General features: G+C 36.6%; 2 protein-coding genes across 11 annotated transcripts in view; one reads left to right on the forward strand and one right to left on the reverse strand.

Annotated features, from left to right (window-relative positions):
• The window catches only part of LOC135140617 (polypyrimidine tract-binding protein 2), a 231,331-nt gene that overhangs the window by 25,099 nt on the left and 188,942 nt on the right, over positions 1–17,290 (reverse strand). For all 10 annotated transcript variants that reach the window (XM_064071250.1, XM_064071285.1, XM_064071264.1 and 7 more), the window contains 2 exons: positions 15,363–15,458; positions 12,482–12,775 (listed from right to left, as the gene is read on the reverse strand). In XM_064071250.1, the coding sequence (XP_063927320.1) occupies positions 12,482–12,775; positions 15,363–15,458 (390 nt within the window). The remainder of the gene's footprint in view (positions 1–12,481; positions 12,776–15,362; positions 15,459–17,290) is intronic.
• Positions 493–2,579, forward strand: LOC135134926 (uncharacterized). The gene is made up of 2 exons (XM_064063828.1): positions 493–1,848; positions 1,935–2,579. Exons 1-2 carry the CDS (start codon positions 775–777, stop codon positions 2,088–2,090), a joined length of 1,230 nt encoding a protein of 409 aa, XP_063919898.1. The 5' UTR covers positions 493–774; the 3' UTR covers positions 2,091–2,579.

Raw genomic sequence — 17,290 nt, forward strand, 5'->3', positions numbered from 1 at the left:
TAACGATGGCATCCCAAAAATTACTGTCATTGCCGATGGAGCGTGGTGTAAACGTTCCTACAAGACAAATTATAACGCATCTTCAGGAGTCGTGAGTACCTATAATTCATCGCAAAAGACAAGAAGCATTTCATTTCAATTTTTTATTAGGGAGTTATCATTGGTCAACGTACCAAAAAAATTCTTTATTTGGGCATCAAAAATAAATACTGCTTCATATGTGCTCGGGCAAAGACGTTGTCACAGGAACCAAAGACACACAATTGTTTTAAGAATTGGACTGGGACGTCTACATCTATGGAGTCAGAAATAATAGTAGAAGGATTTCGGCAAAGCGTTGCAATGCATGGCGTCAAATACGCATATTTAGTTGGTGACGGTGATAGTAGTGTTACTAGAAAGTTAGCTGATGCTCGTCCATACAAAAATCTAGTGGTTCATAAAATTGAGTGTAGAAATCATCTATTGCGTAATTTCTGCAATCACCTCAAAGAGTTGACTACTAGACGAGTTAGTTCTACGAGGCAGATAGTGACTCCAGATCAGCGTCTTTTATTAAAAAATAACATCCGAAGATTTCGATCAGCCATTCAAAGCGCTGTGAAATATCGCTGTTCTGAAAGTGGTAGTCATGAAGAAAAGGTAGCCAGTCTGCGCACCGATATTCTTAATTCAATATACCACATATTTGGCGATCATTCTAAATGTGCTACATATTTTTGTAAAGGTAAACATACAGGAGTAATCAAATGATATTTTTGTTGTTTAATAATTATGTTATTTACAGACAAAGACAGTGCAAATAATTACATTCCGGACATGACACGCACGGGTTTATTGCAAGACATTAGAATAGTCCTAAACAGAATTGTTCAACATGCAGATAGTTTGTTGCTAGATATGGACAATAACTCTGCAGAGTGTTACAATTCTGTAGTTGCTAAATTTATAGGCGGAAAAAGAATTAACTTGGCGGGTCGTGATTCTTTTCAATTAAGGTGTCAAGCGGCAGGAATCAGTTTCAATACAGGACATTACAAATATCCCCATTTGATCTACAAATCCATAACGAAGCGAAGTCCTGGTAAATTCGTAAAATCTTACATGGCTCAAAAGAAGAGAATTCATGAAAACAAACTCACAAGAAGACAACTTTTTCCCGAAAAATATAAAAAGAAAATCAAACTTCCCGCAGAAACTGATGCTGATTATGGACCTGACGCTGCCGCCATTTCGAATATATTGCCAGACAGCTATGAGATTGAAAAAAAGGCCTTTCTTGATGCTCTTCAAAAAACACCACTGGAAATAAATGAGTTGCAACAGAAGACTATTGGTCAAAGTAACAATCGAACTTGGGTGGAAGAAAGATATAAGCGATTAACAGCATCTGTTTTTGGAAAAATTTGTAAAATGAGGCATTCAACTTCATGCCAAGCGACCGTGAAAAGTCTGTTGTATAGTACCTTTTCGGGATCTACCGCTACAGACTGGGGCAAAACACATGAGCCTATGGCCGTAGAAGCGTTTCAAATTGCGAACGATGTAACTGTTGAACCTTGCGGGTTGTTTATAGACGCTAATTTTGGATTTTTGGCCGCATCTCCAGATGGATTAATAGGCAATAACGCCATCATAGAGATTAAATGCCCCTACTCTGCGGCTCAGACGACACCAATAGATGCAATTTTACAAAAAAAGCTTGCATATTGCACTTCAAATAATGGGAAAATACAACTAAAAAAATCTTCCGATTACTATTTTCAGATTCAGGGCCAATTGCATATTACGAGGCGTGACATTTGCCATTTTGTAATATGGACACCTCTCGGTATAGAAGTTGAAAGGGTAAATATTATGCTACGATCATATATAGAACCTAGTGGCTATCAGTATAATCAAAACAAAAAAATATGTTTACCTTTCATTTACAGATTTCCAGAGACGACGTATTTTGGTCACAAAAAATGGAATACCGTCTTGAACAATTTTACTACAATTGTTTATTGCCTGAGCTACTCTATCCTCAACATCCCAAAAATCTGCCAATTCGTGATTTGAGGAAAAGAGAACCCCAGAAGACGACATAGATTTTCTAATTAAATAATTGACCACACTCAGTTTTTTTTTTTTTACAAAAAGACTCATAAATTTGCATTGGTAATATGTTATAATTTGTTCATATACTAAGTGTACTAGTTTAGCTCCAATTTTTATATATTTTTATTTTTATTTTTAACCAGCCACTTTAAAATTAATTGTTCCAATTTTTATATTTCCTGTTGGAAATAAACTACTTTTTTTTACTAATAAAACCTGGACGGGGTCACAGTGACCTTCCTACTCCTCACTGCAACCGCACCAGTACAATAAAAAAAAAGAAAGATTTTTCCTACAGTTACCGGTCGGTAAGTAGCTGTAGGTTCCGCAATCGTGTGATTTTTTTTCTCAAAAAAATTAACAGCAATTTGACATTTTTTTTTAATTTGTGGCAATGTCAAAGGGCCTTTTTAAATTTATTAATAATTTACGAATTTTAATTTTATTTTAAACATAAAAAATTCTTCAATAAAAAATGTAATGGGGTTCACTTTTATGAAAATTACAAGAACTGAAAACTTAGCTTTTCTAAATATGACTGACAACAATAACATTTACAGTACAAAGGTACTAAAATAAAAATCAAATTGTAATGCTACTGCACAAATTGCGAAGCGCCGAAAGCTACTAAATCTGCTACTGTACGATGCTGAAATATATTGTTTCTTAAATGACCTGTTTAGATCTCCTATTTAAATTCTCAGGAATTTCGGAAACTACTTTGCACACGGTTTGTACGGCAAACCAACGTTTGTTAGAATAAGGAGACGGGTTCTATAAGGTTCAGTATTCCGTACTGATTTGCTCGCAAACTGGCCGCCTTTGCACATGTGATTTCCTGTGTCGGCAGCGGTGACCTACCACAAAGAATTACCCGAACAATTAAAAATTTGGCAATGAGTACTAAGATAATAAAATGTTGCAATTTTTTATTTTAAATATACATTTCTAAAGGCTTTGGGGCCCCTCCAGCTTTGATGCCCTAGGCCAGTGCCTAGTGTGCCTTATTATAAATCCAAAGGTGTATAAAATTATTACTTGAATTGATGAGTTGACTGACAGATACCACATATCACATCACTAATTTCCTACACAACCGTACGTACTGAAATTTTGTGACTACATAGATACTCGAACAAGAAAACAAGTACTTGTCTAATAAGTTACGGCAAAAACCTCATCTTCTTCGGAAATGTGACCTAAAACGGGGTGCTAAAATTGTCACTTCACTTTGATTTATGAGCAGTTCAGTCCAGTTCGTTTCTCACTATTGATGTTAGCATCGTTCTTTGTAAATTTAATATGGGTGCCTGTAATAGTGCGAAAAGAACAGAGGTATTGATATATTCGAGAGGACAAGAAACAGTAAACATAAACTCCGCCCTCTGGTTGACGTGTTTTTTCTTTGGGACAGCGGAATTAGAAAACGTTGTAAGAGTCAGTACCCCCTTAATGCCTCACCCAATTCCAATAACGCTGAACATTATCCATTACCATTACACTTCATCCAATTAGACAAACATTTTTAAAGGTATGAATTCATAGCAAGATTCCCACGCACAAAATTGTCAATATTTTCTTTTCACACCAAGTTTTGGAAATTTTCACCACACCTTTTTGAACAATGATTAGTTCTAAAATATGCACTGAAAAACATGTTGAGCAATAAAGGTTTTTAGCCACTTACTCCAGATAAAATTGTCAAAGTTAGAGTGTGATGGTGATGAACGTGATTATTACTGTTGTACATCATTCTTGATTTAAGCGTGAAGATCAATAAAATTTCACTCGAGAATAGGTGGTATTGGAAATGTTATTTATAATGTTTTTCGTGGGTCCTGTTTACTGCACATTAAATCAATTGTATTGAAAGTTCATTGGATTTTAAATTTGTAATTTGACTAATCGAAAAAGAATTTACAATCTATTGTAATACATACAAACCATTAAAAGTTTGACGATTTTTCCAAAGTACGTGACTCGAGTTTAGAAGAGAGCAGTACAAAACGGCTATTCTATTTGATTCTCTTAAAATTGCAGTCACAACGCTGTGGGAAAAATGATCAACTGAATTCGGGTCTTTTTTACGAATAGCAAATTTTACGTTTTTTCAATGTTTCGCTGCTTCTAGATGGCGAAAAAGTAGACCTCCCGTTTCCGTCTGTCGACAACTAATTGAAAAATAATTTCCGAAACGACTCAGTAGATTTATATTTTGAGACTATCGTGTAGGTTGTCGAAACGCCAAGCACAATTTAAATTTGTATACTCATTCCAATCAAAAATGTGAAGACGTGATCTCAAAATGTATGCATTATGAATCGGCTTTTATTTTTTACCTAGACATTCAGATTTTGGAAAAAAAAAATCAAAATTGTATAATGATTAAATCTTTTAGCAGCAAATTCATCCATGTTTTTAGGCTTAGGTACGTTGTCTTTTAAGTACAAGTTTTACAATGTATCTATAGAAAATTACTAAACCGATTAGGTTTACTAAAAAATTGGTCGAACGTTATGTTGGCAGAACTTCCTTCAGTACAGTTGAACAAATAGTTTTTTTTTTAATATACGCAGTCTTCTTTTCAAACGAAACTTTGCAATTACGCCCCGCCTCTCGGTGTGACAACGAATCACAATTGAGATCGAGGCGGGTATAGGTTGGAACAAAACGATTAGTTAAGAACATGTTTCACACGGTAACTTCTTGTACAAAAATAAGGATTTTGCAATTACGCTCCGCCCGCTGACTCACGACGAATAAAAAAAAAATCATCACAATTTGGATAGGGTGGGTGGGCGGGGCCTATATTTTGCCTTCTTTTTTTCTTAATATACGTAGTACGTTGTCATGTACATGTTGAAAATGGTAAATTTTTGTGAGGAAATTTGGATTTTGCAATTACGTTTCATCCCTCGGTTTGACAACGCAAGAAAAATTCAGTACAAAAATAAAAATTACAATTAAGCTCCGCCCCCTAGCTTAATACGAATAAAAAAATCATCACAATGGAGATAGAGTGGGTGGGCGGGGCTTATATTTTGTCGTTTTTCCTTCATATACATAGTTTTCTTTTCACGAGAAACTTAAAACATAATCACCCTTTGTTGCGTATGATGAGACAGGTCAATCGGCTGGTAAATCATGACGAATTTCTATTGTTTAATACAACCAAAGGGAAGTTGAGGTATAAAGTAAGATATTTGCTAACTTATTAGCTTGCAGCTAAACTTGTTAGAAAATATATGCTCTATTCTGTATGTTAGAAAATGTTTTATTACTCAGGTTATTTTATATCTGTATGATAACGGGTATCCCGTTGAATAAATAAATATAAAATATGTTCAAAATGGTAAATTGTGGTGAAATATTAATTTTGCAATTACGCTCCGCCCTACGGTCTGACAACGAATGAAAAATTTTTCACAATTGAGATTGGGACGGGTTTAGGAGGAGTTTAATCTTTAGTTTCCTTTTTTACTGAATACATAAATGGGACGATTACTTAAGAACATGTTGCACATGCAAATTTTTTGTAAAAAAATAAAGACTTTGCAATTAAGGACCGCCCTCAGGTTCACGAGGAATAAAAATATCATCACAATTGAGATTGGGCGGGTGGGCGGGGCTTAGGTCTTGTCCTTTTTTTCTTAATATACGTGGTCTTCTTTTCACGACAAGAAACTTAAAATATATTCAAAACGGTAAATTAATTGGGGGAAATGTGGATTTTGCAATTACGCTCCGCCCCTCTAGTCCAGTCATTTTAGGATAAAAAAGGGATCAATCTCGGAATGAGAGATAATAAGCTGAATTTTTGTATATACCTTAATTTTGGCGTTTTAAAAGTTGTGTCAAAAGTCTCATAAAATCTCGTGTCTGCGTCATAAGTTATTCAAGGTCAAAGATGAAGAAAAACAATTTTTTGCGATTATCTCGGTTTCTATTGCTCCAGTGATGTTCACATTTATTATCATAATTGTAGAGCACAAAATTTGGGACGAATTTTATTTGAAACATTTTTTCATGCGCTCAATCGTTTTTGAGATAGAGGGCAGTGAGCGCGCAGCGCTCATCCATACGTACTATAATGCAATCAACCGTGAATATCTATGAATACTACCTTGAATTTTGAAAAAATTGTATTATTTATCAATTAATACATTGTATTTAAACATTTTACATATTTTCAACATATTCATTGAATAATACTTACCTACTTTGTGTAATTAAAAACGCATTTAATGAAATATTTATTGTATATCTCAATTTATTTATATCTTTAAAATGTGTAAAGTTTTAAATACTTATTTTTCTATCATGATTATAACTGGAAGGTCTGGAAACAACGATTCAGGGCACCGAAGATGATGACGATGAAACAGAAATTCCCGAACGTCCAGAAGATGACGGTGAATAAGAAGAAAATTAATACTTTTGTTCTTTAAATTATTATTAAAGATTTCTAGATTTTCACTGCAATTCAATTTCAATCGTAAGAAATGTACAGAACTCGTTTTACTTCCTTAAATTTTTACTTTGAAAAAATTAATATAACTTTTAGATATATAATAATACAACAAGTATAATATATTATCTAATATATAAAAACTTACACATTTGAAAGATAAAGTACTTAGTTATTTTTTTACTTAAAATCTACTTTCAATAAATTAAGATATACCTACAATAAATATTTCATTTAAAGAGTTTTTAATTACACAAAGTAGGTAAGTATCATTAAATGAATGTATTGAAAATATGTAAATGTTATTAAATGCAATGTATCAACTGATAAATAATCCAAAATTTTCAAAATTCAAGGTAGTATTCACATATATTCACGGTTGATTGCATTACAGTACGTATGGATGAGCGCTGCGCGCCCACTGCCCTCTATCTCAAAAACGATTGAGTATATCAAAAAATGTTTCAAATAAAATTTGTTCCAAATTTTGTGCTCTATAATTACGATAATAAATGTTAACATTATTGGAGCAATAGAAACCGAGATAATCGCAAAAAACTGTTTTTCTTCACCTTTGACCTTGAATAACTTACGACGCAGACACGAGATTTTATGAGACTTTTGAGACAACTTTTAGAACGCTAAAATGAAGGTATATACGAAAATTCAGCTTATTATCTCTCATTCCGAGGTTGATCGCTAATTTGACTGGACTACTCGGTCTGCCAACGAATGAAAAATTCACAATTGAGATTGGGGCGGGTATAGGTGTGGTTTAATCTTTGGGTTCATTATTTACTCATTACACATAGTTTTCTTTGAACAACACAATTACTTAAGAACATGTTCCACATGATAATTTCTCGTACAAAAAAAATCATCACAAAGGAGATAGGGCGGGTGGGCGGGGCTTAAATTTTGTCGTTTTTTTCTTGATATATGTAGTCTTCTTTTTTCACAAGAAACTTACAACCTATTGATAATGGTAAATTTTTGTCGAAAATGTGGATCTTGCAATTACGCTCCGCCCTCGGTCTGACAACCAATGAAAAATTCACCACAAACGAGAGTGGGGCGGGTATAAGTAAGTTTTAATCTTTGGCTTCCTTATTTATTCATTACTTATAGGTTTCTTTGAACAACACGATTACTGTAGAATGGTAATTTCTCGTACAAAAATAAGGATTTTGCAATTAATCTCCGCCACCTAGCTTACTACGAATAAAAAAATCATCACTATCGAGATAGGGCGGGTGGGCGGGGCTTATATTTTGCTTTTTTTTGTTGATGTACTTAGTCTTCCTTTCACAAGAAACTTAAAACCTGTTGAAAATGGTAATTTTTTGTCGAAAATGTGGATCTTGCAATTACGCTCCGCCCCTCGGTATGATAACGAATGAAAAATTCATCACAGTTGAGATTTGGGCGGGCATAAGTAGTACTTAATCTTCGGCTTCCCTTTTTTTATTCAATACATATTATAATTTTTGTTTGAACAACAAGTAATTAAGAACATGAATTCACATGGTAATATCTTATAGAAAAATAAGGATTTTGCAATTAAAATTCGCCTTGCGAATCACGATGAATAAAGAAAAACATCACAACTGATGTAGGGAGACAGAATGCCCCACGCCCCTAAATTACAAGGGAACAAATACAGCTTCGAAAAATTAGCAAAGTTATTAATACATGAGTGGGTTCTGAAAGTACAGGTAAAGAAGCATCGTATGCATACATATTTCTCAATGTTTCAGAAAAATACCATATACATATAAGCAATTCAAAAAAATATTAATGGATTGAGAAACCACAAGGATCGATTCTTAATTTTATAAAATAACTTACTCCTCTACTTGTAATTTATGAACCCGTGTTGAATTTTTATTCTCCCAAAAAAATTGATGTTATCATCTTAAAATTTTACCAAATAAATTCTAAATATTATGTTAATATTTGGTTTTCGCTATTTATGGATCTATTTTAAATTTTCAAAAGGGTAGTAGGAATTGTATTAAAAAATCAATTGCGCTTTACAGAAATAAAATATCTATATAATTGAGTAAACAGGAGCAGAATATTTAAAATTTGTAGTCAAACAAACTGTAGCCATTTTTCTGGTCCACTCAAATCTATAACAGGTAACTCATAGAGCTGGTCCTTTTAAACACCTCATAATCCAATAATAAAATTTTATGACATTGTATACCCTCTAAGGTTTTCTAAATTTAATCTGCAAGTCAAATATCTAAAATTGCGTCTTCATCAAATTTTCAAAGTACAAAAATTAATTGTTAAGATAATGCATTACTTTTTAAAAGTACATAATTGTTCCAATCACTGACCAGGGATACCGAAACGTTGAGAAAATATAAAATCAACAAGTCACCCGATGGACTGGATGAGTTATATTATTTTTGCCATAGTGTGCCTCCCTTTCATGCATCCCTCTTTTCCTAAACAAATCTTTTACCTCTGTTGCGCTATCCTTAACATATCTTCCGTGATGTCTTTTCACAGATCTTACACTCCTAAAATTAATACCGCCGCCCCCACAGCATCGATGAAAACAGTAATGGCCCTACGCCGCCCCAAATACCTCTCTTCTGCCCATGACCCAATCACACCGTCGTCATTTAAAATTCAAATTCGAGTCGAGTCTCGCCGATCTTCGCACAATGATTAAAATTGCGCGGCGCACTTTTGTTCCTTTTTCTTTCTTTATTTTTTTAATAGCGATTGTGACGTCGAGCGAGCAGCCCCAAACACTTCAACAACAGAACCCCCATGAGGATAGCAACTTTCCCCGAGCTTTGTGTACCAAGTTACGTTGGAAAACTTTGTTTACTCGTTCAAAGTATATACAATGGAAAATAAATACTCGCCGAAGAATACAGAGTAAAAAACCCTTAACCCACCGCACACACACCCGAATTTTATTATTAAAATTTCCCGTTGTTCGTGGACGGCGTAATTACCACACCGGATTGCTCCAGATAAACCCCTCTTTTCACCCCCGGACAACTTCTCGGCATTCCCCTAAAGCCGCGCTTCGATTGGAAATCGTGCGAATTTTTCCCCAATGTTTGTTAATACAGATCAATCCGAGTTTCGATTTAATTAACTTGTAGCGCGCCCCCGAGGATTTTTTTCATAAGCCTCAGCGATTGAATTAAACATTCAGGTGATTTTTTAATTGGGCGGGGATGAAATATGGGTCATCGTCAGAAGCGGTATGCCGACTTTAATCAGGATTCGGGACCGTCTTTTGTGCGCTGTTGGCGTATTAAATTACTAATTCTCGTTCGCTAATTAGTAATAAACTCGTCAAAAGCGTGCACTTAACGCTCCGTTAAGCTCCGCAGCTTTAGACTTGGAAGGGGCGGCTGAAGCGGCCGAAACTAAAAATCGCAAAACATAAACAAAACACTAAAAACTAATTGAGTCGAAGATTTAATTAAAATGGCAGGGGCGCTTAATTTGTCGATAAAGTGGAGCAAATCGGGCCGGCTAGGCGGACAAATACTTGGCGTTTTTCTCCACGCAAGAAATTGTCTTTGTGAACGAAGTTTGTGTAATTTTGAGCGTCTAGATGTCTAAATACCGGCTTAGTTATTCTAAATTATATAATGTATAAACCTGTAATTACAATTAGATGGGTACCACTCCTTAGGCTTGTAAATTAAAGGGTAAAAGTTAGTTATGTTTTCCCAATAAGGTGTGCTGAAATTGATGAGCGGTACGTACATCCATATCGGTTTTTTAAATAAATAATTATAAAAATAGAATTTATATTTGCTGGGGTTTTCCATTAACAACTTTGTTTCTCTATTCGACGTTTACGTTAAAATATGTGTATGTATTGCACATTAGGAGCTTACAAAACAAATTTGACGTTTATTTCGCATCATAATTCCATAATGGATCATAACCCCGATATTATGCTTTCACATTTTCAGTACCCAGGCTAATTCGCAATTTTTAGCTCAATAAAACTGAACTAAATTACAACTTTTTAAAAGAAGGGATACGTTACGAAGTTGGAATGTCTGAAGGAAAGTGTATATAAAATAAAGATCGAAATCGCTTTATTTTTGTAGCTTGTGTCAGCCAACATTTTAATTTCAAATAATTACATACATTAAGCGTAATCATCGGTCTCTGTTTCAACCCATCACAGCGAAGTTTAAAAAAGTCAAATGCATTTTAAATCGTTTTATCCTTGGTTTGATCGAGCGATATGCCTGGTAATACATTTTTATAACGCTTTTTAAAAAAACTCCTACCGACTGCGCCATGTCACGAACTCCGATATATCGTTTTTACTTTGTATTATTCCATGTACTGACGTACTTGCATTTCTGCTTCTTTACGGCGTCTAATTACGCCTCAAATTCGCCCCTGCCGCTAGAACACGCCGCCGCCGCGTCATTCCGTCGTACGAATTCCCCGAATATTTCTTTCGAGAATCGATTTACTTCGCATTGGTAACCGCAAAAAGAAAAATCGGACGTTCGAACAACACTTCGCACTCGAACATACTGGTGAGTGGATTGTGCGGGCGGTTATTTCGTCTACATCATTCCGAGCCCGGTTTTCATTTATCTTTCCTCGTCCCTTTTTGATTTAACGTAAAAAGATTAGGTTTTTGTTTCAATTGCGCCTCGTGCTGCTGCTTATTTATAATTCATTAAGGCACGGTTTCATTAACTCGGCCGCGTCTAGAGGGTTTAGGACGTAAAAAATATATTAGGGCGGACAAATTCGCGCTGTGACGCGATTAACGCTGAGCCCAAAGAACTCGCAAGGGATATCACTCTAATGGGCTTACTTTGATTAGGAGGGGCGAAAGATGATGAAGAAATGAGGACTCGGACGAGGAGCACATACGAGCCGAAAAGGAGGTTCAAGTGGGGCGAAAAACGACAAGAGATTTTAGGGAGACCGGAAGAACCATACTTAACTTTGCTGGATTAGGTCGGGCCACTAACAAGCGGATTCTAGTGCTTTTGTGGCGGAAGTAAATGTCAACCGAGCCAGTTTTAACCGAGAAGAAATATAAGAGCTGCGAAACGACACACTTTTTGCGTTATGGAGAGACCCACAGGAATGGATGGATCTTTCCATATCGGGTTAAAAAGAACCTTGCTTGCACTTAACCCGTGCTCATTATTTCGTTCCACTGTTGTCAGCTGCAGCACGAAAAACATAACAAAGACGCGCCTGGATCATCCCTTGCTCTTTAGCTACAACCCGACAAGTCGCACTAAAGCGCACTGAAGATGGTGCTTATTTTTAATTGGTGCTTCTCTTAAACTTTAATTGCCCACTCGCGTTCGTGTAGCGAGTGCTTATGACGCGAAAATTGCGACTTCGGGAAATGGTGCAGTTTTCGTACGGAAGTTAGCCGACGACGTTTTTACCGATATAATGGCCCACGAACGCACGAATTCGCACCCAAACTCACTAATTTAAGTATAGATCGCGCTCCTCCTTTCAGCGAAAACAAAAGCCACGAGTTAATTGAGTTATCCGGGCCTTTTTTTCAAACTCGGTTAGATGTTACCGCCCACGAAAAGTAAACTGAAAATTCAACTAGACAGTCGAAATAAAATGGAAAGAACAAAAATACACTATTTTTGTTTATCGGTGTGTCATTTTCGTGCAAGATATTGAAAGACTTACGAGGAGAACAAGAAAATAAAGACAACAAGAGGAGCCGAGAAGGAATCGAACCCGAGCTAGTGATCGTAAATCGATTGATTATATTTTCTAATATGCTTAAAGTAAATATACTTCGTTAGTGAGATGTAAAGTAGCTTTGGATCGTCGTTTTATTCCATTTTTCAAATATGACTAGTGTTGGCGCGGGGTAAATTTAATTTTGGTGTCAGCGGTGGGATTAAGACTTACCGCGTTGGAGTGGGTTTGGTCCGTCTTGAGTTCCTTGTGATTCGAGTATTGTACGTAGACCGCCCTGCCTCTGAGCTGCGCCATGGAGCTCGAGAAGTAATTGACCATGGTGGTGGCCGAAGATTCCTCGCTCATCTCCAAGAAGGCCTGATTCTTTCCTTTGAGCACTAGTACGTTGGTGACTCTTCCGAAAGGTATGCCGAGATGGACGATTTCAGCTTCGGACACGTCGTTTGGAATGTTTCGGATGTGTATGACGCGTGAGGGTTTGCCGACATTCTGTTCCAGCTTCACCTGGAAGAAGAAGACAAAACGCGGTCGTTATTAATGGAAGGAGGGCTCTTCTAATACGTCTCCATTACGAAAGGGAGCGGGAACAATTTAGGTCTATATAGAAACAAACGGCGACTTCCAGCAACTGCCATAAATAAGAGCTGCAGATATTAATTATCGTTTCATAAAGAGGGAAAAGTAATTTTGTGTTGTAGATTTTTAGAGGCGCTGCGCTGCGAACAAACTTCGGCTATTGTCTATTGTGCTTTATTATGAGATCTTATCATAAAATAAAAACCCATCGGGTTCTTTCGCCTCGAGATAAAAGCGGGAGACGAAGCTGTGCAACAGGCATTGTTTGCCGGAGTTATCCCGCAGGTTCTTCATCCCCCATTTTTTTAATATACGAGTTCTCGCATTCTCGACGAATTTTACAAATAATAAAGTTGGAAACCCGTTCGACCCATTGTGTAATCGGACGAGAAAAAGAACGGTTTTTAATCAGGATACGATGTTCGTAAATGAATGGACCGAGCAGATTTCATATCGAGGTGGAGCCGCGTTTCTTTTTAAATAATAACAGGATTTCCTTTTTTCTATTATGGGGCTCCGACAATGCCCGACGACAATAAAGAAGCCTGCGCGAGGCTTTTCTTCATTTCGACTTTAATACATTCTTAATAGACAGAGAGGATGTTAAAAAAACACATACGGGGCTCTAGGGGTTCGCGCTGACCCTCATTACGCCGAATGGCGTCTTCGGGGAGATGCCAACTTCTGCCGTTTTTAATATTTCAAACGATTTTCCGACCGGCGCGCATTTTCAGCTCGGTTTAACTTTTCAAACGTAAAGAGGATCATCTAGAAGTGAAACATAAAAGCTCCTGTTTTATAAACCACGAGATGTTCACTTTTCGCGAATTGATCCGGCTCGAAGGACTAAAAACTTTACCAATTCGTTAGTCCACTTTATGGTTTTGTTCGAAACGATTCTATTCTATTCTAATATTAGAACTTCCATTTATATATCACGCCGATTGCGTGCGCGTATCGAATATCAAAACAATAGAAGTCAATGGCCTGTCAAATGTTTCTTCATTATCCGATACAAACGATCGTTCGATATTTGTGTCTAAATTAACCTTGAATAAATGACTATTGAATTTATGAGACGGGGCAGACAATGTAGGATACGGTGCTTCAGTTGTACTGGTTGCCTTTACAACTGCATTAAATTTTCAATAATACTGGCGCTTTAAGCACTTGCCATTAAAAAATCGTCAATAAACGATAAAACCGACAAGTTAAAGTTAGATTTTATAGAAAATTCGAGAAAGCGCAGAAACTTTTAATCCATAATGATGACCGTATGTCTGTAATTATTTTAAGGTCAGTTAGTTTATGGTTAAGTTGAGATTAATGTCAGGTGCTGGAAGCAATCTATTTGGATCTAACAGATTAACTAATTAACTAATTATACGCAAATCTGAAACAGATGCAATATCACGCTGATGGCGTCAATATTAAGCTTAAGTTATGTTAATAACAATGTTAGAACAGAAAGTACACTTGAAGCTTTAGGTGCCCGATAAAATATTATTTCACAAAATCCCTAACTTGAAAAACGCCGAACATATCGGTATATTCCGGCTATAGCAATCGATAGTTGAAAAGTTCTAACAACTTGGTGAAGAAAAAAACTGATACTAATGTATTTCAAAATAGGTTGAGTCATGCGTTCTACCCCAGATACAAGAGCTATCGATTTCAAAAGCCATTACGAGAAACGGAAAATGAGTGCATTTGAAGATCTTGATATCAATTACAATAAAACGGAAAAAGAGTTCTCTATGTTTGATATTATGTTTGTCAACAGAACACTCTGAGATCCACGGCGAATACAAGGTTCACAAAATTTTGAAAAGGTCATCCCACCAAAATAAAAATTACTCCACCGCGGTTTCGATTTTACAATGAAAGGTGTGTCCAGCTGTCCGAAAAAAAAATCGCCCGTCTTTCCGATCTTTACGAGCTCCTTCACAACACCAGAAACATCACCTCGGTCACTCCCACACCCAAAAATAATCAGCTTTTCATGCACGTCCAGCGCCTTAAATTAGAACCCATTTGACGTTTCCTGCCGAAAGTGTCCCTTTTCAGTCGAAAAAAATTTTCACGCCGCAGGAAATGAAAAACGACAAAAAATAAAAAGCAACCCTCGTCGGCCGTCCGCCGTTCCACCTCTGATCAATACGCAATTATGCAACGCCACTTTCGCCCCGATGTCCGCGGATGGACAAAGTATGAGCCGATGATGAATCGATTTTTGATTATCGTCCCTCAAAAAGCGGAGTGAATTCGTGTGTGAAACGCGCGATACGGTCATTACCTATGCGATGTTTAAACATGCAAGAGGTGGATGGTCATAAATCAAAAGCGAACATCCAGAGGTGTTGGAACGGAGAGTGGAAAGACGGGACGAACGAATTTCTAATTAGGGGAGACGGTTTAACAGATGCGTGCGAACTACGTGGTGCGTGGGTGTTTGTCCTGGCGGATTCATAGACCGCAAGTATATAAAGCGGCGCCGATTTTTCGCTTCACTCACCTTTTTTGCATTCTCTTGATTATTGTTATCCGCATGCGGAGCCGACGGTGCCATCACATTCACGCTGGACTGTGACAAAAGCTCCTCGCTTCCTCTCTGCAATAAAAAAAGAGAAGATTTTAAAAGCCCAGTAATAATAACACACTAGCATTCAAGACTCGATAATCCCTGCGTGCGCGAACAAATTGACGGAGGCACGGGAAACGGGATGAATATGTGATAAGGGTTGGACGGGGAATGGGGGGTCGGGAGTGACGCAAAAGCGCTTATACACGGTACATCTTGGATGTGTGCTTTATGTATTTATATAGTAATCCCGGTCATGAAAGGATTCGTCGAATCCGGAGGGCCGGAAAGGAAGAAAAGAGGACTATACGTAATATAGATTTGGAAGGAAGGCGATTATATTTCCGGTATAAAATTATATTACCTATGAGTATTTCCGTTCTGGCCCGTATTTTACTTACGGAACGTGTTTCTTATTTATCGCCTCGCGTGAATATGAAACGCAATTACGACCAAGTAGCAGAGAGGAGGAAATTTGCATAATCTAAGATATTTGAGAAATGCAATGGCTCTTCTGGGCCAATAAACAAGGATGCGGTGCAGCGGCAGGTACGTGTTTTTCGAATAAAACATGCTCAAGGCGGGCTGGGAGCGTAAGGGCCACTACAATTTTCTTTTTCTGATTTTCCTCAACATAAGCGACGAAATCTCAATACGCGTTCTTGAAAAGTCGGCCAGAGTTTTTCTCAACTTAGTAACAAGAAAAATTATAACCACTTACAACTAGGTGTTTAAAGTTGAACGATTTAATAATGGGAAACTTGTCTCCGAGACTTCGCGTCGAGCTTACGGCGAAGTGAAGCTTTAGCGATTTAAGATACCGCGCAAAAAATGAAGTAAAATTTAAGCTTGCCATATTTTTGCAATATAAGTTGGTATTTTTACCTCAAGTGGTTATCGCGTCGTATACGTGTCAATTAAACAAATCAACGAGAAACCCGAATCATAAAAAAAGTTTTCAAAATACAGACAACCCTAATCCCTGTTTTTTTTTTCGACAGCACGGTAGAAATAACTGACACATGGAAAATTAAAAAAGCAAAAACTAATCAATAACGCAAAATTTACATCGAGATGATTTTTTTTAATTGGTTTTAAATTTTAACTCGTTGCGTTACAATAAGCTCGAACGAAAATGCGGCGAGCTAATAATTAAATCATGAAAATTCGATGCCGCGTTTCCGTTACTTTGCTTTAAATTTTTTTTGGCTAATTGAATTTTGTGCAACTCTATGCAGTGCCCGAAGAGGATATTTAATAGAAAAAGTTTGAGCGTTGAGACTCAATTTTCGTTCCTTTTTCGTTACAACTTACACTCGGTTAAACGAAAAATTTAACTTTTCAATTAAGTTTTGAAAAAAACAGAAGTAACTCCATTAAAGGCAGTTAAAGCGAAACGATTTCGAAATAATAAGAGAAACTCTGGTCCAAAATTATGCGTAGGTTTCACTCTCAGAAGGTTTGCTACACCACTATGTTTCAGGCTAGGAAATCAATGATTGTGTACAATGCTTTTAATTTTCGTCGAGTTATTATGTGGAATATACACTATATTTCGAACACAATGAAAGCATAAACACGCTTTCGGCTGAAAAATTCACTAGCAAAATACAACTAGATATGTTCGAACTGTCCGAGAATAAACTCAAAACGTTCAAGGAAAGAATTTTTTAATTTTGTGTTTTTGTAATGTAAACTTTAACCAAAAGCAATTCCTTTCACAGAAGTAAATAGCGTGTAACTGCGCACTATCAAACATCGAACGAAAAGGCCATAAAATATTATTTAGGAATGTGTTCTCACCAGGAACTAGGCTACATACCAACGTTTCTGAAGTGGCTGAAGGAACTTCTAACTCCATA

The sequence above is a fragment of the Zophobas morio genome, unplaced genomic scaffold (genome assembly GCF_036711695.1).
Source record: "Zophobas morio isolate AGI-343-1 ecotype UQ-CSIRO unplaced genomic scaffold, CSIRO_AGI_Zmor_V1 ptg000004l, whole genome shotgun sequence".
Lineage (NCBI taxonomy): Eukaryota > Metazoa > Arthropoda > Insecta > Coleoptera > Tenebrionidae > Zophobas > Zophobas morio.